Source organism: Thunnus maccoyii, chromosome 19 (genome assembly GCF_910596095.1).
Source record: "Thunnus maccoyii chromosome 19, fThuMac1.1, whole genome shotgun sequence".
NCBI classification, from domain to species: domain Eukaryota; kingdom Metazoa; phylum Chordata; class Actinopteri; order Scombriformes; family Scombridae; genus Thunnus; species Thunnus maccoyii.
Window position 1 is genome coordinate 10,249,901 of NC_056551.1, and position 22,365 is coordinate 10,272,265.

General features: G+C 39.8%; 2 protein-coding genes across 17 annotated transcripts in view; both read left to right on the forward strand.

Moving 5' to 3' along the window:
* The window catches only part of LOC121885897 (A-kinase anchor protein 2), a 106,932-nt gene extending 94,906 nt beyond the window's left edge, over positions 1-12,026 (forward strand). For 15 of the 16 annotated variants that reach the window (XM_042395710.1, XM_042395708.1, XM_042395711.1 and 12 more), the window contains 7 exons: positions 2,808-3,029; positions 3,193-3,555; positions 4,175-4,273; positions 4,379-4,477; positions 4,612-6,082; positions 6,234-6,412; positions 8,603-12,026. In XM_042395710.1, the coding sequence (XP_042251644.1) occupies positions 2,808-3,029; positions 3,193-3,555; positions 4,175-4,273; positions 4,379-4,477; positions 4,612-6,082; positions 6,234-6,412; positions 8,603-8,737 (2,568 nt within the window). In that variant the 3' untranslated portion in view covers positions 8,738-12,026. The remainder of the gene's footprint in view (positions 1-2,807; positions 3,030-3,192; positions 3,556-4,174; positions 4,274-4,378; positions 4,478-4,611; positions 6,083-6,233; positions 6,413-8,602) is intronic. The other variant, XM_042395712.1, reaches the window with a different exon arrangement.
* An 881-nt stretch (positions 12,027-12,907) lies between these two features.
* Positions 12,908-22,005, forward strand: LOC121885899 (thymic stromal cotransporter homolog). The gene is made up of 7 exons (XM_042395725.1): positions 12,908-13,395; positions 13,777-13,947; positions 14,993-15,205; positions 15,419-15,590; positions 16,696-16,779; positions 19,211-19,367; positions 20,403-22,005. The coding sequence occupies exons 1-7, from the start codon at positions 12,922-12,924 to the stop codon at positions 20,458-20,460; spliced, it is 1,329 nt and encodes a 442-aa protein (XP_042251659.1). The 5' UTR covers positions 12,908-12,921; the 3' UTR covers positions 20,461-22,005.
* The last annotated feature ends 360 nt before the right edge of the window (positions 22,006-22,365 follow it).

Here is a 22,365-nt window from a genome sequence, read left to right on the forward strand (position 1 = left end):
TAAAGCACTGTTTGCTGCAGTATTATTATTAGCTGTGCTAGCACAGAGATAGCAATGTCGGTCTGTCTGTTGGTGGGTCAGTCGGTTATATGTGAAATTGGATGTATTGCTATAAAATTTGGTGCGCACATTCATTTCCCCTTCAGGATGAACTGTAAAAACTTCTGTCAAACTACGGGCATCATCTTATTCTCTTTGTGTTTTAATTAGTATTTCTGTTGATAGGTTTTCTTTGAAATATCTAGTTTTTTTTGTTTAACCCAAAAAAATGCAAATATAGCCCAGAATGCAGCACTTTCTGTGTTACTACTGAAAATAGAGAAACTTGAATGCAGTAGATACAGACAGAATCACTTGTATAAGAATTGAAACAGTTTTATTTTAGAACAACTGACACAGAGTAACAAACAGACATGGTTTTAGATTAAAATGTCACGTGTTTTTACATGAATAGAAAATAAATCAATTTTTTAAGAAATTTGGTAGCATTCCTTTAAGAGAATCTGTTTATTCTGATATACTGTATGTCACATTTTATTTCAAGTGAGGAATTCACATGTGACTGAGCCACATGGGTCACCAAAATGCCCTCAGGGAATGTTTTGTCTCAGTAGAAAAAGCATGAAGATGGGAGGGAGGAGGAGAGAGGACTGAAGAAACAAGTGAGGAGGAGTGTACAGGAAAGCGTTGTCTCAGTATAAGAGGCTTTTTGAAGAGACAGGGTGTTATAAATCCACCATGTGACAAGAAACAAGAAAGAAAGGAAAAGACATGAAGGGGGAGAGACAGGATTCAGCGGAAGAGAGGATGAGACCAAGAAACAAAGAGAAAGAATAGAATGAGGGGCAGATACGGAAATAAAAAGTGTCTAGATTTAAGGCGAGGCCTCCCTTTTAATGCTGATAAGTCCAACTGAAATCTACCTCATCAATATAAGTAGAAAGTTTTATGAGTATCTGGTTTGCAGAATGGTCTGTAACTGTATTTCAGCTGCTCTAAACAAATCAAAAATGCCTGTGAATGACAGAGTGTTGATCAGTCGTCCTTATCTTTGACTTGAGTGTGAAGTTTGAACCTTATTCAAACAGTCCGGTAGTGTGTCAAAAGCTTTTAAGTGCAAGGGAAGGTAAAATGGAGAGACTTCCTCCTTATGGCTATGTGTGTTTTACTGAACAGTGAGCCAATTCACGGAAGTGTTCCTCATTAAATCTCCACGCACACACTCACATGTTACAAAGACGTGGGTCAACAAACCTCTCATGGAAGTAAACACATCCTTAGAATAGAAGTGTAATGAGTACAAGGCAGTAAAACAGGAAGCCAATAGAGTTTCATTTGTTAGTGGTCCATTCTGAATAAGAGCGGTCAATAAGGACAGGAGTGTGTAAAAGTACCTACTTGTTACCAGGAGGTCTGGAGTGTGTCGGATGGATGGGTTACAAAAACAAGGTCACAGGTTTGATCCCTGCATGCCAATGTATCTAACATCATGTCAGTAAACAAGAAACTTGTTTACTGCAGCTGTAAATTAATGTGTCAGTAAAAATTTATATTATTCCCCAAAATTGTGTCAAAATTAAACAAAACCAAAAAAAAGTGTTTAAGTCGTGAAAAAAAATTACAGTATTGCATTAATTTGTGATTATTGTTTCATAAGGGTGTAACATATAAAAATCGTATTGTGTAATTGTGTATTACATTGTAATTACATCATTGGATAAAACTGTTTCTCTTTCTATCAACTAAAGTCACGTGCGTTTTATTTCAAAACCATTTAGGGAGATTTTGCTGCATGTTGACAAGTTGTTACGTCACGATACAGTTACACAATCAGTTGCTTCAGGCTTTGTGACCGGAATGATGATTGTTCCCAATCCAGCATGGAAATTTAGGTTTTGGAAGAATTATTGTTCGCTTTCATAACAAATACTGATAATGTGGCCTTGAGCCCAGGACTTCACATCAGTGAAGCTGTTCTGTGAAAGGCTGCGGTTAGGAGGATACAGGCAGTGACTGTGTGTAAGCAAATGTAAAGGTATTGATGCTTAAATATCTTTGAGGCTGCAGAACTTACGGTATCTTTGCTGAGCCATTGCTGCACTTAAGACAAACTTTGTGTAGAACATTATGTAAAAATGCCCAATGATTGCAGGCAACACTACTTGACTCAGATATTTAATCAGGAGAGGCTAAAAAGGGTTTTAATGGATATACTGTGAAGAAGAAGATAAGGCTTTGGTAATCTCCACATGCAGTTGGAAAACCTCAAGATGCCTCCCTACTCTCCAATAACTTTCCAATAACTATAAAATAAATGATCTGCCAGCCCACCTGCCCATTTGGGTGTTATCAAATAGAGTACAAGAAGAAATGTGAGGGAGGAAGAGTTACTGGATTTTAATCATTTTCCTGTAATGCTGCAAATGGATGCATTCTCAGAACTGTAATGGGTCTATGGACTAAGATAAAATAGTTGTAAGTACCCTGGAAGATTGTGAGGTTTCTGATCTGTCATAAAGCAGCAGCTTGGGAGTTGGCGCCCCATAGTGGTGGGAACCAGTCAAAACACACTCGTGCTGCTGCAGACTTACTTCAGTGTACTACTGCAATGCAGACAGATTTATGTGTGTGATGTGTGTCTCTCTGAGGTATATGAGCTATTAGTCTGACCACTTAAAAAGCCTTAAGTGAAACAGGTTATCTTTTAATTTCTGCTTTTAGCAAACATTGATCACGAGACAAGAGTGTACAGCTTCTTCATACAGAGTCTGTGAACCGCATGTTTTTCTGTTTGCTTGTTGACACAGAAATCGTGGCGGGCAGCCGATGATGTCAGTGACACAACACCGAGAGAGCGAGCCCTGAAGAGCGTCAGTTTCCAGGAATCGGTCAGCGTTATCACTGACAGGCCTGTAACCATGGAACTGGAGAGCCAGCAGATCCAACATGGCTGCTTCAACAGCCCCGGTAACCGAGCCCACAATGCAGTTGGTGTGAAAGTAGAGACTTCTGACAGCGAGGTGGTGCAGGTATGCAGATTCTCAGAGCATACTCAGCTCAAATGTTTTATTCCCTGGGCTGAGCAGTAATTTTACTGGTTTTGTCACAGTCTCAGGACATGGTTTTGACTTAACTGAATTTCTAAGTTTGTTTTTGTTTTTTTCTGTCTTTGCTCATTTGCTGTGCCTTCAGGAGATCTGCTACCTAGACCAGGTGTTAGACGCCGCCTCAGAAACACCCACCAACGGAAGCGCCTCCCCGTCCGAACACACCAAACCAGTCAGCATAGACGGAAACTCTCCTTCTGTCTGCGTGTCAGCCTCCTCTCCTGACAATCACCAGTCAATCGTAGTGGAGGGACAGAAACAAACCACCTTCCTCCACCAGGAGGAGTCCGCCGTGAAGACCAACGGGCATATGCAGGAGGAGGAGTCGGGCCGCAGCAGGGCCAAGTTTGAGCTGAGAGCGTTTCAGGAGGAGAGACGACCCGCAAAACTCTTCACCCCCGGAGAGGAACAGGAGGTCAGAGTGACAAGGAGACGACCCTCAGAGGAGGTAAACAGCTGTTAGATCATGTATCAGCTGTAACAGATGCAGTATTCAGATACATAGTAACAAAAACAAAACTGTTTTTCACATTTTGATCTAAATGATCGCCACCTGCAACAATATTGTGTATATAGACTAGACTGACCAAAGTTGAAATAAGTAACTTGAGACATTTTTAAAGTTCTGAAGATACACAATATAGATACTAACTAAATTATGATATGGCTAAGCTTGAAAAGAAAATGTATGAAAGTATGAATACATGAATACATGTCTAAAATATGTCCTCCAACTGTCAACTTTCAACATAGTAAAAAGGCCTTTTTTTTCTCTAAGAAGGTTTTGAGAATCCAGCTTCAGCATAACTACACAGGGCAGCAAAATATCCAAATGCAGATAGGTTAATCCTAGAGTGATGAGTGAAAAATGCAGAGAGATTATTTTTAAAGTATATCACTAAATTATGTATGTTTGTATTTTCTAAATCTACAGAGCTATGTGAGTTGTGACCCTTGTGCACCGATCACTTTAGATCAAATCATAATAAATTACAGACTGCAAAGCAAGGGATTTTGATTTGATGATTTCTTCCTTTCTCTTCTCCTGGGTCGCTTCCCCCTGTCAGGTTCAGGAGTTGGAGCGTGAGCGTCAGGAGCTGATCAAAGACCAGGCAGTGAAGAAAAACCCTGGCATCGCCCAACGCTGGTGGAATCCTCCTCAGGAGGTAGTCTACTATTGAATATTTCTTGTTTTTTATGTTAACTCCAATATTGTCCTGACAAACTAATTGATTGGTTCTTTGGTTCATTCATTCATTCATTCATTCAAGGTTCCTTTGGAGGAGCAGCTGGACGCAGAGCAGCTTGAGTCTCTCAGGAAATACCAGGAGAGGAAACAGCAGAAACAGAATACTTATGCATACACACAGGTAACACACACACACAAACACACACACATACACACTTTTTTTTAGCTTTTATATTTCATGTAAGGCTGATTGTTGTTGTTTTCCATCCTCCTAACTTTCTCCTTTGGATTCTATCTTCTCATCTCTAATCGCAGCCCCAGCTGTCAGGCCCTCCCACAGTGGTAACTTCTGACCCCGATCTATCCAGGAAGGAGGACATCGTGGAGAAACAGATCGACTTCTCGTCTGCCAGGAAGCAATTTCTGCAAGGGGAGTCAAGCAAGAAGGACGTTGCTCCTCACCTGTACTCTGCCAAACCCTTCGTGAAATCCACAACCAGAAGCAGCCATGGGAGAAGTGACATTATAGCCGAAACTGGAGAGAGTCACGTGACCTGGTCTGACGAAGGAATCGGAGGAGAATTTACTTGTGCTCGAGCTGTGATGACAATCCTGCCTGAGGAGGAGGAAAAGAGTCACTTCCACCCAGGCTTTCACCCAGAGGAGTCTGACTCAGGATTGGACGAGTTATCTCTCCGCTCTCAGGACACTACTGTGTTTAGCTTGGATAATGTTTCCGACAGCGGGGCTTCACTACCCCCTACCCCGCTGCCGCTTACTCCTGTGTCACCGCCTACTCCCCAGCCCACCACGCCAGTCAACGGGCAGACCAGCGGCAGTCCAACAGAAAACGAGCTGGAGTACCACGCGGAGGTACTTGTCCAAGATGCCATCCACAACGCCCTGGCAGCTCAGAACGGAGACGAGTGGCAGTCATCTCTCCCTGACTTGAATTCTTCACAGCTGAGCACCCCTGTGTCTCCATCCTCAGCATCTACAAATAGCCCAGTGCCAGTTTCTTCCTCTCCTGTGTCTTCTGGTGGAGCCCCCAGTCTCCAGTCACCTGTGTCCTCCAGCCCTGCTCCATCCAACCCATCCCCTCAGCCAGACAGGCAGCCAGATGTGAGAGTGGTTTACCAAGAGACGGCCTCAGAATCACAGCAGGCTCAGCAGCAGCAGCAGCAGCAGCAGCAGTCCTCCAGTCCAGCACCACATCTCCAGACACCTTCTCCACCTCCTTCTCAGCCCATCTCACCACCACAGAGACCCAAAGAGGGTGGCCCCAGGATCAAAATCCAGTCCTCTTACGCCAGAGCGCTTGCTTCCTCAGCTCCGGCTCCAGCTCCTGCTCCTGGTCCGGTCGCATCAGCTCCCGTCGCCAGGCCAACCCCAGTCTACCGTCCCCCTTCCCCTCCAAGCCCGGAGAAACCGGAGTTCAGCTACTTCAGTAAATATTCAGAGGCGGCAGAACTGCGGAGCACAGCAGCAGCAGCACGAGGTCCTGAGGCGGAGCCTGCAGCCAGCGGCCCGTTCCGCCTGCGCTCCAAGAAGCAGCGGACTTTGTCCATGATCGAGGAGGAGATCCGAGCAGCTCAGCAGAGGGAGGAAGAGCTGAAGAAACTGAGGGAGACGAAGCCTGCTGTCATTGTCCGCACCGGCAACACTTCCAGCAGCGGTCACGGTCCCGTGAGGACGGGGATACGGCCAACCACCATATCCGCAGCAGATAAGATGAAGAGCAACAGCCTGCCAAGTAGACTCACAATGACAGCGAGGACAGCACCAGGTTAGTTCATACTGTAACGCTTCACAAAATTCTGTCTCATTGGTCCCTCTATGAGACAGCTGGTGCAAGGTTAGGGCTCATAAACAAAAGACATTTCATTTTTCTTGTGTCTTGTTGTAAATTTTCTTTTTTTTTCTGTGATGATTTGCAGGAAAAATCGAGAAGGTTCGACCCGCACCGCCTGTCTCACCTTCACCCTCGGAAGGAGCCCTTTCTGACGCCGGCAGCGAGGACTCTGGAGGATCTCGACCCAAAAACTTCATGCAGACTCTCATGGAAGACTATGAAACACACAAGGTGAAGAGGAGGGAGAAAATGGACGACAACAGTGTAAGTATATACACCTGGAAATATAACAATAAAAATAGTATATAAAAAGCAGTTACAGAATGTATTTCATGGTTTTTTTTTATGTTTTTTCAAGTTTTTCATGTATAGTATGACAAAAATGAAGTAATTTTAGTGACCAACACTTAGTGCTGTTTTGTTTGGCCCTAAAAAATTAATGAAGTTGTGGTTGAACTTTGGCCCACAAAAGGCAGGAACAAACAAAGATGCCAAAAAGTATCTCAGTAAGTGAAAGTAGCAGAAAAGTGATCACAGCTCATTGCCTATTACGTACTCGTTGGACTGTCTTGTGGTTCACTGGGATTTAGTAACTTCAGCTTGGCTCAGTACCTCTTTCCATGGCCTGCTGGTATGAGCTAATACTGTACAACACCAGAGGGAATTTCCCTGCCTGAAGTAGGAGATGAAATTGAAAGTAAGTCACAGTTGTTGGGGGATTTCTGTCCTGACTCCATAACCTGTCATTTTAGTATCTAAATAAGACCTTTAATGGCGGTTTAGTCATTATTAAGAAAAAAGAAGTTCACTTCAGGACAATATTGCATTTCAACAACTAACCCATCATAAAGAAACTTAACGACATCCATGACATTGCATAGTTATCATTTATTTTTCAAGATATTTATCTGAATTTATCTTGAACAGATCATTTTCAATCAGTGTTGTTCTCCACTTATGCTGTTGCTGATCTTGTTATTGTTTGTCCATGATGACATCACATGTGTTGACTATGTGTACTGTTGCTTCTCTCCTGCTGGTCGGTCAGTATGCCCGTTTGTTGCTGGCTAACGAGGTAACCACTGAGGTACCTGTTGCACCCCAAAACCTCTTCACTACTCCGATAACTGCATTTACTGTCAGACCTGGGTCAGACTGAACTGAAAACTCTTACTCTTACAAGCTAATACATCCTCGTGTATATTTGGACTGTTTCTGTACAGCTTGTTTTATAGATTGAAGACATTCACTGAGTCTTACCAGCGTTATGTCTCACTGAAGAAAGTGTTTTGCCTCGTGGCCATTTGGCTTTCAGGTTAAGAAAGCCAAATGCCAAAAGTCACTTTCTAATGAGTCAACAGTAAGAACCAGCTTGTGCCACTTCACTCAGTCTGCCAGACATGAAAGTGGTCCAGAAAATGTAGAAATGTCTTACTTTTGTGTTAATGTCCTGTTTGAAACACTAGAATAGGTGGAAGTCTAAAATATTTTACATCTGGTCCCAGGTCTGCATGTGGTGTCACTGCTTTATTGTTCTTGTTCTGTGGTGTTGGTGCTGCATGTGCTTGTCCATTGATTTGGTGTGACCTTAGACTCCGCCCCTCCCCCCATACACAGTGTTATGCACATCCTGTCTGCATATAAAATGTATACAGCACCAATTTAAAAAAAAAAAAAAAGCTTCATTCCAATAAAATATGTGCACAATTAAAAAAAGATTAGAAAGGGGTTAATAGCTGATGACATTAAACAAATCATGAGACTATTTAAAATGTAAACACAATACATTTTTGATTGATATAAAGGTATTTAAAGGGAAACGTTCATATTTCTTTCTTTAGATAATCAGCATGCACCAAGTAAAGACATGTAAAAATGTCACAAGATAAATCTTCTCTGACAGTATCACTGACTTCCCCTCATGTGTGACGTCAGCGCTCACATGTTACATTAGTGTGCTTAGTGTTGCGAAAGTCATTTACTGCTCATCATGTTCCGTCATCATCACTTTCTTAAACATTATGTCAGAATGAACTCGATCCACTTCACTTTCACATTGTAATCCTGGATTCCTGCACACAGAGATCTGTGAAGACATGTTTAATTGTTTGTAAGTGTGATTGTGTGTGTTTGGGCATGAGTGTGTGTAGAGGAAGGGGAAGGTGATCAGGAACATAAAATGTGGAACAAGCATGACATGGAGTTAAATTACTTTTGTTTTTATTGTCAAATACTGCAGGTGCGCTTCATTTTGGTAGCTCAAGGTCATTAGTAGTGAAAGTTTTACCGTAGGACGGTTTAATCAAGCGCTCCCTCAGTGTTTGACATACACTGCATGCCGTATCAAAGTCACCGTGGTGTGATTGTGTTGGCAGTAGATCCCCTTGAGCATGGGTTTAATCATTACATAGCTGAATGCGCTCGTATCTGATCGGCTGTTTTTGTATTCGACAGGTTCTGGAGGCCACTCGTGTCACCAGGAGAAAAAGCGACATGGCGCTGAAGTGGGAAGCCGGTATCTACGCCAACGAGGACGGTGAGGAAGAAGAGGAAGAGGAAGAAGAGGAGGAGGAAGAGGAAGAGGAGTAAACAGCTCCTTTCAGAGACAGTTGGGGGACTGAGTGGAAAGGAGTAGGAAGAGGAGACTGGAGGAAAAAAAAACAAATAGGAGGAGAGGAGAAGGAAAAAAAGGACATGGAAAGGAAACAGTATTTATTTTACTAATAGTGTTCTGATGATCACATGACCCACTGGCCTGACCAATGGGGGCTCACCCGAGGAGGTGAAGTTGTGATTTTTTTTTTTTTTTTGGGACATGAAGATTGAAGGCAGTAACAGTATGTTAAGCGACCGAGCATGTGAGAGACATTTGAAGTGTTGAGGTGAGTTTGGAGAGAAAGGATCAGTGACGCAAGAGACACTTTGAAAGGTTTTACGGTGGTTAAAGAGGAGTTTCAATCTGACTTTTTTTTTTTTTTTTTTTTTATGAGATGGTAGACGCTGAGTGACTTCAATATTCATAGGATTTTTCACTTGTCTGCAATTTCATTATTGAATTAGGGGCTGAGATCTGAAAATTTTATCTGGAAAGGTTGCCTGAGACTTTTTGAAGAGGGTTTCGATAACGTGTGCTTGATAATAACCCCAAGCAATCCTGATGTATCAGCGAGGCCTAATCACACACACACTACTTTGAGAATCGAGCTGCAGGAAGACAAAGGTTGTATTCCAGGATTTGAACCAAACGGAAGCATTCATTTTGTGCATCCTGCAGTGCCACATATAACACATATGACATGTCGGTTGGAGCTCTCGCATTACTTTCAGGCATCTACAGTACATTAAATCTCTCTTAAGTGCCGACTCGAGGGTCAGCATCCTTCAACGCTAGTGAGGAAATTTACAAAACTAGCTTTCTGATTAGCATCTACTTTGCCTTAGACCGTCTGTAATAGTAGAATGCACGATATGTATGATGTATTTTAATCTTCTATCCTGTATTGCTACAGAGTCCGTAGAGAAAATAAGCAACCACATTAGATAGAAAGTCTGCAAACACTATTCTGCAGTGACCTCTCGTCTATAAAGCGCGGTTAGTTCAAACAGGAGTAGACCAGCGGGGAGGAGGGAAGCTAACTGCGGGTCATGTTTGCGTCACTTCAGCGTGTGTGTATGAATTAAAAGGGCTGGGTTGGGGGTTTTATATTCTAACAAAATCACTTATTTTACCTTTGCTGGCTACGTCGCTTTGTTGACCTGTGCTTTTTGATGTAAGCAGTTGTTCCGTGTATTATACTGAGGTAGGACTGTGTATTTGATATATGAACATGTATGTTGAGATTCCAGTATCTGCTATACCTTGCTAGCTGAGGATAAAGTGTGATGAAAAATGTTGAAGAAAAAAAAAAAGGCTTTTTATAAAAAAAAAGTTGTTACAACAAAACAGAATGTTATTTAGAGAAAATCAGTCAACCTAAGCATTATTTAAGAAATACTAACTGTGTGCAGGGAATTACACTCATTTCCTATTTGTTAACACACCAAGCAGTGAAAAGAAAGCTTTGACTATCAGCAGAAAGGCTCATTAAGTTGACAGGGAGTTTTTTTTTTACAGAATTTATAGTGAACTTCAGTTTTGCTGGACAACAAAAACACAGGATGATATGATTTTCTGTTTTGTCTAAAGAATGAAAAGTTACTGCAATACCGGCCTCTGTGAGTGTGACGATACTGTGGACTTGTCCAGGTGTAGAAAACAAGATTCAGCAAAACAAAATATTAAAGATGAGTCGGGAGGGAAGAAACGTGGCTGCAGATGCAGTATTTTTAAAACCACTTTGACTGAACGGTAGCAACATGATTCTACTTCTTCGGTCTTTGTTCGCTTGTTAATTGAAGCCTTTTGAGATTTATTTTCAGCAGCAGAATGTCAGGAGGAAGGCGGTGAGAAAGATTTTTCCTGTACACCAAAGGTCACAAGTCCTGTCCAAGTGTCCTTCAGCGAGGCACCGACCTGTTTGCTCACGAGTCACACTGAATAATAATAAAATCCTCAGCTAAATGTCTGAAATATAAATGTTCCCTGAGGTAAACTTGCACAAAAAGATGAAGAATTGTGGGACACGTAGTCGCCCTTGACACTTATGACTCTCTATTGTATTTATTTGGGACAATCCTATCCTGTATTAGAGTGCAGGACAAGTTTCTCTTGGCAAATGATCTGACGCAGCTGTCTTTGACTTTGCTCTGTGAGGGAAACGCAGTGTCAGTAAATCCACAAACCAGAAGTGGGAACCAAGAACTTGTGCCTATAGCTGATGTGTTCATTTCCCCTTAAAAGACAAACACACATTGGTTCCAGAGAATCATTGTTTTTATACACATTTAATAATATATAAGATATGAAAAAAAAGTATTTAAAGGACTAGTGTCCCCTTTTTTATGAGATTTAAATGTTTTTGCCATGCGGCAGAAGCACGGAGGATCACGACGGAGGTACAGTGTCGCAGATGCTGAAATGACAATTTGACAAGAATTAAGGGACAAACAAAAGCGTGAGTTTACTTTTATTTCAAGATGAGGGCTCATTTTCTCGTAGTTGACAGTGAGAATATGTTTCTTTTTTTTTTCAAGAACAGGATTTGAGCTGTCAAAAAGTATTAAAAGCACCTGTTGTTCCCGCATGTTGATTTCCCTGTGAGAAATATTAGATTTTGGAGGAAAACGTGAAACACCTTTTTTTTCCAGGATGAATAACAGACACAGATCCTTTGTAACGGACGATAGTTTTACAGTGGCCTATCTTAGGTGCTAGCTGAGCATCTACTGTTTGAGTTTTAAGCAACAAAAGCATACGGCTTCGTCCCTAGTTTACTGTAGCTGCAAGCACTATGATGTTTAACTGTTATTACACACAAACACACACACATGCGCACACACACACACATACACACCGTCCTTGTTCCTGCTTCAGAAGACACAATCAAACCCACAAAATCGGTCGGAGTTCTCAATAAAAACACTTTTGAAATGGTAACAAACATCATGCACACACCGAGGAGTTCTAATTGTGTGATTTATTACTATTATTATTATGCTTTTGTTGTTTGAATTCATGGTGCAGAGACAATTTTTATTTATCATTTTAAATGCTGGTAGCTTGTTTTTACCCTCAGAAGCATCCAAGCTTCAGCGCGGGACTCACACTGTCTGTGTGTGTGATAATGCAATCTTATTATACAGTATATAACCTCTGTTCCTATGTTAACCACTTGTATGCTCATATTCTGCTTTGTTATTTTATAGCACATGTAAGGCTCACAGTTATACACCTACTACACATATTATGAATATTTTCTCATTAAAAAGAAAACCTGTACATGTGGGATTCTGAGTGATTCATTCACGTGTGTCAGCTGTATGTATCAGATCATGTTAAGTGCTTGTTCTGTGTTTTTCAGCAGCAGGATTCATGAGATGTTGGATTTTCCTTCAATGATCACACAAACAAGAGTTTTCAACCATTACAATTAGCTGATTAATTGACTTGTCTAGATAATCATTTAAGTCATTTATGGACCAAAAATACAAACATTGTCTGATGTGAGGATTGGGAATATAGCTAATCAATAGTAAGGTGATCATTAGCAGATAAATAGTGATGGATTACCTATTGGTTATCAATGTTCCTGCAAGTTGAAACAAATGGCTGCAAAGAAATACGTAAGTGTTGTTTTTAAAGCGGTTAAATATTTTAGATTTTTCTTTTTTCTGAATGCAACAACACATCACAAAGTTTTAATAACACTTGCTCTGACAAAACACAACAAAAACTTATCAAGTACTGGTTTCTTTGGATTAAAAAATATTATTCATTAATAATATTATTCATGAAATGAATCATCATAATAATAACAGTTTACATCTGCTACACATAGTCATGTGTTTTTTCTAAAGACATAGGCTACGGGTGGTTTCCCAAATCTCTCACACGCACGTGCATACACACACACATACACACGTACACACTATCATCATGCCTTGCATAAATCCACTGAACATGAGGAGGGGGAAGAAGAGGAAGAGGCGTGACGGCTTTTATTTTCTAACACACGCAGGAAGAAAATGAGTCCAGATTCCTGCTCTCATTCACAATAACTTCAGCAGCCGCATTGTTCATTTCGGTATTTCCTCACATTGAGGAACATCTGATTTTGACTTGAAGTTTTAATAAGTGGCTGCTATTATACTTTAAATTACCTTTACATGTAATCATGGTCATCCCGAGTGTGTGTCAAATCGCCTCCACGGTGATCCGGCTAATAGAGCCGACCGTTATGCTCGAGGAGCTGGCCAGCGCTCTCTTCGACACCGCCCTGCAGGTAGTGGTCAAAGACCGGTCTGCCAACGCCACCAACCCGGACACCTCCAGGGAGGAGAGCCAGCAGAGAGCCATGACCAACTTCTACATGACCTATAACCTCATAATCCATCTGACTCCGATCCTACCCGCGCTGATTCTGGCCAGGCTAGGCGACCGAGGCTGGAGGAAAGCCCCGATCGTGGTGCCTCTGTGCGGGTACCTGCTGTCAAGGATCATCCTGCTGCTAGTGGTTCTCCTGCACCTCCCTCTGAAGGTGATGTTTGGGGCGGCGACTATCTTCGGGTTGTCCGGCGGCTACTGCGCGTTCTGGCCCGGGGTGATGACGCTGGTGTCGCTCTCCTCCACCACGACTGAGCGATCCAAGGTCAGTGCTCCCTGGTAGTGATCCCAGAGTCACTGTGTAAGACTTCCAGTAATAAAATCCGGTAACATCCAGTAACAAAATTATAGTCTTCTTTGTATATTATCTACATTTGATCCTTAGTTTATAGCCCAATGGTTATATATTCAGAAGGGCCAACCTTAGATACTAGTATATGAATACTACATATAGGATAGTGCATAAACATGTTCCATTAGTGCATGTAAAGTTTTGCACTGAACTGGACTTTAAATGAAGGAAAAAAACAACAAAACTGAATAATCAATTTGCTAAATTTAAAAAAAAAAAACTTTTAAACCGCTGTTAGTTTTTTTAAAGCTTAGTAAAAACATGAGATTCATTTTTATTGTGTGTCCCATGCAGGTGATCATGAGAGTGGAGGTGCTATATGGGGCAGCAGGTATAGTGGGCAGTTTGGTGTCGGGTCATCTGTTCCAGCTGTACAGCTCCACTCTGGGACAAGGGACCATCCTGCTGATTGTGAGCGTAGTGCTCCTCTCGCTCAGCCTCCTACAATCCATATTCCTGCTGCAGGTCAGTGTGTGTGTGTTTTTGATGTTTGTGTCCATAAGGGTGCATAAGGTCAGCTTATTAGTATCTGATAATAATCATTCAAACAAATGTGTCACTGGATCAGTATTAACTATGCTACATTCATCAGGCTTAGGTTAATTATTTGGAACAACTCATTTGTTGTAATGTTCACTTGGAAAATAAAGAGTCCTCCGTATACATTTAAAAAAAAACTTTTTTCACTTGAGGCAACAGCGTGACAGTCAACTATCAATGAACCACCTGCAAATGCAACAATAAATATTTTAGTGCAAATGTTTCTCATTGGTCAGTGACTAATTATGCCTAAAACTAGGCTTTGATCAAAGCAATGAAATCACCAGAAAATTAATCAGCAACTATTTTGATAAGTGATTCATTGTTTTTCCTTGTCATACATGACAGTTAATTCAGTATCTTGACACTTTGGACTGTTAGTCAGACAAAACAAGCAATTTGAAGACATCACTGTCATCTCTGAGAAACTGTGAATGCCATTTTTCGGGAACATTTCATAGTCTTAACGATGAATCAACTAAACAAAAAAGCCCTCGGTAACACATCTGCAGTTACATTTTAGCCTCCTGTGGTCTATAAATTTCCGAGACTTGCTTCTCTGTTGCTGCTCAAACCTGCCCCACCTGAGGAAATATTGTGGACTGATGATAAATCACCTGACCGATTTCCTTGTTGTGTTATTGGCTGGTATTGAAACCTCGCCAGAAAAAACATGTTTGACTGGATTTCAGTCGGACATTGTTTTCAACAATCATCCTGTCAGAACCACATTTTCATCAAAATGGTTGTTAAAGAATTTTGTACAAATGCTTGATGTTTTACTGTCTGTTTGGTTTTTTTTAAGTCTAATGTCATTCTTGCTCGACACTTTCTTATTCAATCTGCCGTCTTGTACTGCAATTTTAATCCTCACCAATTTTAAAAATCTTACATGGAGTCTGTCTTTGTGATTTTATATCCCCAAATGTAACCTAACCACAGCAGGGAACTAATACTTTACTTATTAAAGGTGAAACAAATATCCAGAGAGGCGGAGGACAACTGCCACCTCATTTCTCAGGCCTCCAGTAACGTTCCCGCCGAGGCTCCTGTTGTGAAAAACATGGTGAACGTGGTTCTGCTGCTCGTCGCCGCCATCCTGTACGGCACCTCGGTGGGCGGAGCCGTAGAAGTACTGGGCTCCTTTGTGATGAAAGAGCCGCTCAGCTGGAACGCCATGCAGGTGACATTTTGCCCTCTTTGTATTTATGTATTAAGGTATTTTATTTGCAATATTGATGCACGTATGACAACAGGATTTTGCTGCTTTAAAATTGCTTTAAAGAGATTACATTAACAGTAATTATACAAACAAATGCTACCAAAAGTTTTCACATTGTCAGTTGTCTCATTTTTATCTCTTTGTGTCTCCTCTTCTTTCTTTCTCTTCCTCCAGGTGGGTTATGGGAACGCTGCAGGCTGCTCGATCTTCCTCACCAGTTTCCTCGGCGTCATCTTGTTTCGTCGCTGCATCAACGACGTAGGGCTCATCCTGATCGGCATGGTGTCGTTCGCCTCGGGGATGTACTTCATGACCTTCGTCACGGCGACTTACATGTTCTATCTGGGTGAGTCTGAAGATCTCAGACACAACAAAAAGTCTGTCATTTAGATAAAAACAGTCAGGTTCAGTTCCCAGAGGTGCAGACAGATGTTTTGTCAAAGTGTCAGTGGATTTTCATTCAGACAAATTCGGTCTTGAGACTTTAAATTAAAAATTAAGTGAATATTGATGTTGATAATAATGAATCTGCTTTAATATCATAATCAGCTTTTAAAACACTGTGTGTAATCTGCATGCAAGTGTAGAATATATCCCTGAAAACTCACATTCTCAGACAAAATGGGTGCTGTATTTGTTTTATTTCATTTATTTATTCATTTCTTGGACTTTGATTTGTCACAGACTCAACTTAAGCAATCTTGACTACAGGCTCTTGAACACAGCAAACACTGGAGAAAAAAAAACCAAAACTAGCCACCAATGTTTTGTTGGTTTTGTGGGTTTGAGTCCACAAGAATGAGGAACTGAATTCATGAAATCCTTGTGAAAATACAAGCATTTTTTTTACTCTCACCTTTTGTAAATAGGTCTGACAGGACTGTGTCAGCTATTTCCAGATATGACAGTTTGAGTCAATCACGACAATACAGGAACCAAAATCAGGAACTGAAAATGAGTGGAGGCCGTAAAATTCATAGTTTTAATGCAGCAGCTGAGTGTTGCACTACATATACAGTGGGAGCTTACTGTGTGCTGATTTCAGAAGGATGTGACTGACATGTATGTTGGAATGTTAGTCTTAAAATATTTCTGGATTATAACATTTTTTAATATATATATTTTTTAGCAATAAAGATTCCTTCTTTTTTTTAATTTTCATTTTTAGTGCTCAGCTCTTGTTGCTGATGCTGTGAATCCCAAACAGATCAGAAATGTAAAACATCGTTTTCTTTGCATCAGGAAAGAGCCTCCAGACTGAATCAGTATTGTTTTAAAGCGATCAGATAGCTGGACAGAAATAAAATTCTGATTTTGTATATCAGAGGTCTGACACACATCCTGCCAAAGACAGAACACAGTGGTGCCGTGCGGTCAGGGTACAAGAGGAAATTGTGGAGAAAGAGGAATTGAGAGAAAAAAAAATGAATCAAGTGTTTGTTTCTCTGCAGCTCGCTTGCTCACCCTATTCGCTCTCATCCCGATGCCCACCATCAGATCTCTGCTCTCACAGCAGGTTCCAGCTTCCTCATGTGGTGAGTACGCAACCTGTTTGTGTGTGTGTGTGTGTGTGCACGTATGTGTTTGTGTGGGTGAGTAAAACACTACAGGTGAGTAATAAAAACAGTAGAGATAACAGAGCAGTAAAAGCCATTAAATAAACATCAGTATGATGGCAACACATACAGCAGATTGTTTCAACACATTGTAAAAGTGGGGAGATAATTAAAGGGTAAATCACCCAAATTAGTAAAAAAACATTTTCTAACTTACTTCTAGTGTTTTTACAGGGACTATTTCTTTGATAGAAAGTAGTTCCAAAGGATAATGTCCTCAGTGAGGTCTGTAGATTAACCTGGACTAGTAGGTGCTTAATTTCATTCAATGTTTTATAATAATTTCATTTTTCAAAGCTGTAAGCACTACAAACATTGTATTGGGGTGTAGGCACAAATCTCAGAGAAGAATATCTCAAAAACCCTGGCACATAAAACCAAAACTATTTGTAAGGCGAGATACCACTAGAAGTAAGCAAGAAAACTTTGTAGTTTGGGTGAACTCACCCTTTAAATTTACAAAACTAGCGCTGTGGGCAAAATGTCAGTCAAAATAAATAAGATATTTGAAATAAAAATATGTATCAAAATGAAAAAAAAACTTCTTTCATTCAACTTTTTGGCTTCATTATTTTATATGTATTATTGTTTTTGCACCTTAAGATCCTCTAATATTAAGTGTTACGATTGGAACTAATATTCACATAGTTTATTATTATAATACTGATGGTATCAAATATCAGGGGGAAGTACAGGATCAGAGGACGTCAGTGAGTTCAGGAGGAGGTTGTGGAGGAGGGATGACACAACATATTTCCGGAAAGTTGAGTTTGCAAGTCATGAGCAAGTCAGAAAAAAACCCTTGTTATCCTTTAACACCGTTATCATTAATCTGTGATTTTTAGTGTGTTTGAGGAATCAATGCGGGGGGAAAGTTATGTTATGATGTCACCTGGCAGACACTAAAATAACTTTGCCCAAAATACCAGCAGACATGATGTTGACTGTGATAGAAGTCTCTCTGTCAGCTAAATTTTAACACTACGTGAATAGAAACCATCGTTTACACTTAGAAAGCAGGAGGAAAAAAATCTAAAATTGCAGAAATGTTTGTGTTTTTTTCAAGTCTGTCTTAAAATAATGATATTATTATTCATTATCATTAAAGTATTTGTATATACTGTATATGTGTTCCTTCAGAAGTTCATATTGTCCATTAATAGAGCCCCTAAAACAATGAATTTCAGTGTAAGCAGTGGGGTCTAATGCCCAGCTGAATATGTTCAGCTAATTTGAGACTTCAGCAGTCTGAGTTAGTCAAAGTTTGCTGAGCCACAGCAGAGGGACAGTAGCACAAAGAGAGAATTTGATACTAAAAACACCAGAACTTAAAAAAAAAACAAAAAAACACTTAATTTCACTTAGTCTCCACCACTGAAGCCTCATACTGTAATACTGTAGCTTAGGTTCAACTATTTTTGCACTTGCATTGAAATCACTTTGGGACAAGATCTCTTACAGTTACACAATTACAGCAACTGATAACCTTCAATGTACATGTAGGCATGTGAGTATTATATTAAGATACACTTGAAAAAATGTGAAACTATCCTTTAAGTAGATTTTGTTTGCAGCAGCATCATTAAACTAGACTTCTGAACAGCAGAGATTCAGGTTTGGAAAACCTGCCAGATACGTATCAGATCAATGAGCGAAATATGGTGAGCGTCTAGAAACTCAAACCATGAACCTTGTGAACAGTTTGAATGTTCGATTTTTTTTAAATGAAGCAAGATTATGCAACTGCAGGGTGAAGCTTTTTGGGCTTGGTTGGCCTGATGACTTCTTAATCATCAGGACGTTCAATGAAGGCCAAAAACTAGACGAAAACATGCAGAAACACTTTATTTCAATGCAGTCTTTTACATTACAATGTAGTGTGTTTGCCACTAACACGAGCCCCCATCTATCTTATACTTGGATTTCCTAAAGACATTAGTAAGATATTTATAGATTTTGACCAGTCAGGCTGGTTTATACCTGTTCTGCCACAAGTTAGAGTTTCATGCTTCCTCTCGCTGACACACACACACATAGTGGGTTCACTGATGATTAGAGGAGCAGTGTTATTCATTGGCAGGGTTTTTCCATGTGTTTGCTTTGACGTGACTTTCTGTTTGAGTCAGTGCAATGCAAACACACTCATCAGCAACCACAACCCTTTTCCTGTCCACACACAAGGAAACAAGGAATTTTAAAAATATATATGTGTAAATGTAAGAAAGCTCTCTGTTGGATTGTCTCACCCCAAAAGAATATATATATATATATAAAACTTTGTAGAACCATTTTGAGAAAGGTGATGATAAATTTCTCTCTCCTTTGGTCTGTCTGTTCTTCCTCCCATCAGGCAGAACTCTCACTGTCCTACAGTTGTGTCTGACGTTCGCCGGCATGGCGTACATCCCTGCCTTTACTAAGATCTATCAGGGAACCCTGAACTGGCTCCCAGGCTTCGTCTTCCTGCTGTCCAGCATCTTGGCAGTACTGGGAATGATACCCGTCAGGTATTCTTCATTTTAGACTGGTTCAGATCCATGTGTTGGTTTGCAGATATACTGTATATGGATGGTACAATGATGCTGGCAATGATAATGATTGATCTATACCTAGAGCTCATTATTTATTTCAGGATAGTATTTATTTTTCCCGCCATAGAAAATCCAGAGACTTAAATGTATGAAATCAGTAGTATATTACAAAAACGTAGGTGAAAATCATTGTTTAAAAATCTATTTTGCAGTGTAATCACCTAGTTTGGCCATTTCTTGTTTTTCACTTGATTGGTTTTTACTTTGACTTACAGTAGATGAGAAAATTGATACCACTTTGATATCTGTGTGTTATGTAAGAAGCTAGAGCCAGGAGTCAGTTAGCTTAGCTTAGCATAAAGACTGTAAATGGTGGGAAACAGCTAGCCTGGCTCTGTCCACCATCCTGCACCTCTGAAGCTCACAAATGAACACATGACAGCTTGTCTGTTTAATCTGTACCCAAACAGGAATGTAAAAAGCTGTTGTTTTATGGGGAGTCTCTGCCGGTTGCCTGGCAACCTCAGGCCTGGCAACCATGACAAGACTACAGCAAGTAGCTGCACCACAAACACCACTGCAAAGAGTTGCAGCACTGACTCCTCGTAAAGCAAGAAAGGCGAATCATAAGCTTTTAGCAAGGAAGCAAATAATTTGCATATCCCAAAATGTTGATCTTTTAAATTTTTTTCACTTCTTGAGACTCTTGGAGCTGCTCATGTGCTTTTCTTCCCATTTTTCTGTTCACTTTCTATAACAACAACATGTTCTGAACTGTGGTGACCTGTTGGGCACAAAAAAAAAAACACAACAAGGTGTGTGGGCACATACAAACAGGGTGAAAATTCAGTTTAAACTAACCTGCTACTTTTTAAATCTCATCTATACATATATGTATATATAGGTGTATGAGTGCAGAGTTGATATGATGAAGGTTCAACCTTGACTGAAGAACAGACTTCATTCAAAGCCTCATCTTCTCATACATTATCTCCTCTCTCCTCCTTCCAGTATTGTCGGCTACAGATCACCTCAGAAGCAACCTTACGAGAGGATTCAGGGAGACTGAGGCAGTGACATCATCAGCGTCCGAAAGTGAGTGTTGGCACGAGGAACAAAAAGGAAAAAAACGAAGAACTGAGACAAGACGTGGAATAGAGAAAAGGAGAATGGTGCCCTTAATCACTTCTTATAAACTCTGCAGGAAAGTATTTCTTGTACTTCAGCTATGACAGAGGGGACAAACTGCAAGTTTCATATTTACGTGACAGAGGAACATGCAGTCTATTGTAATAAGGCCTGTGTAGAGAGATGACGTACACTGACAGAGGGCACTGCCTGAGAATATCTCATAACATTATTAAAAGTAGTTGAACTTTTCACGAAGATGGAGGTAAACATCATCTTCCAAAAGATTTCCAATAAATTTCATCAGCCAAGGAAAAGAGTCATGTCCACAACGACACACCCAAGTGAGTGAGTTCAACATAATGAAAACTGTCGATGTGCCAGACATGAGAAGTGAACACCACATAAACCACACCAAGTTTGCACCCTTGTGTTTGTTCAGTTGAGGATGTTTCACACTTGCGTTGTGAAAGTGCATTACAGTATTTAGTAGATTCCCTGCAACTGTAATTTTTTTTGTTCATCCGAACATGAAAGATTTAAAATAATTCATCTCAACACAATAACTACTCAGAAATCATCTCTAAAACTTGGTAAAAAAAAAAAAAAAAGTTTATCAAGTTTATCATTTGTAGTTCTCATATTTCTACTGATGTCTTTTAATTTAGAGACACTTTGCAAACGGACGCAAATCAAAATGCAAGCACTTTATCATATTTCTGAGTGTAAATAAGAGTTACCTGCTGACTTTCACTCCTGCAAGTCAGAAAATGCTGACAGAATGAAAAAAAGTGACATTTTTTACATTGGTTATAAGTTTGGTTTTGGTTTTTTATGATATTGTTCTTTGTTTTTTAGTCTTGTGATGATTTATTTTACATCATTACACCTTTACTCACATCAGCATTTTGTCTTTGTCTCTGGTGCTGTTACTTTTATACAGTTGAGGGTTGATTTATTATTTTTGGGATTTGCTTGTAAAGCTTTTTGAACTGCACTGACATGTTTTAAAGGTACTTTCTATGGTTTGATTCAGGTTTGACATATTGTTTAAATTCCAGCTTGTGTGATTTTCTGATTGACAGCCATATTGCACATCTATCAAAATATTACCATGATTTTAATATTATTTAAAGATGTAAAAAAAGAAAAACAACATGGTACAATACAATAGTGGATCAAAAGAGAGATTATTATTTTATTTTAAATAATAATCATATCAAGTATTGCACTATTATTTGTTGGCACTTTACAAAGCTTTTTAAACCTTAACTACAACTTATGTTTGTATAAAGGTTTAGGACAAAAGGAAATATTGATAGTAATGAGCCACCAAGCTGCCATTGAGTTATATAAAAGTCATGTTTTCTTTTTAATTCCAACATTCCTGAAAGAGGTTTTACAGTATTTACTTTGATTTAGTTCATACAGAACTAACTGGATGTATTGTGTTGTGAAATTCACTGTAATTATGAAATTAAAATTTTTCATTAAAACTTCTGATTTTCTCCCATCATAATTTTGTTACATAGTCGTAAGATTAATAATAATAATATTTTATAATAGATATTTCATTGAATACATTCTGATTTTGTGATGACACTTAAATGTTTCAGAAGACAAAAACAAATCAAACCTGAGCAGAAAAATATCAAATGCATTCCTTCTTTTTATTATTGGTCCAATATATCCAAAAAAAATCATTTGAGGTAAAGATAATTGCATCAAAACAACATCAATATACAAGCTTTTTTTATAATTACAAGAAGTTATTAACATCCAAATGTACAATAAGACTGAACGTAAACAGTACACACTGAAGAGGAACAGAAATAAAAGAAAGAAG

Coding starts and splice junctions, on each gene's coding strand:
- LOC121885899 (XM_042395725.1), top strand. CDS start 12,922: ATGGTCATCCCGAGTGTGTGTCAAATCGCCTCCACGGTGATCCGGCTA. Junction 13,396..13,776: donor CCACGACTGAGCGATCCAAG/GTCAGTGCTCCC, acceptor TGTCCCATGCAG/GTGATCATGAGAGTGGAGGT. Junction 15,591..16,695: donor GACTTACATGTTCTATCTGG/GTGAGTCTGAAG, acceptor GTTTCTCTGCAG/CTCGCTTGCTCACCCTATTC.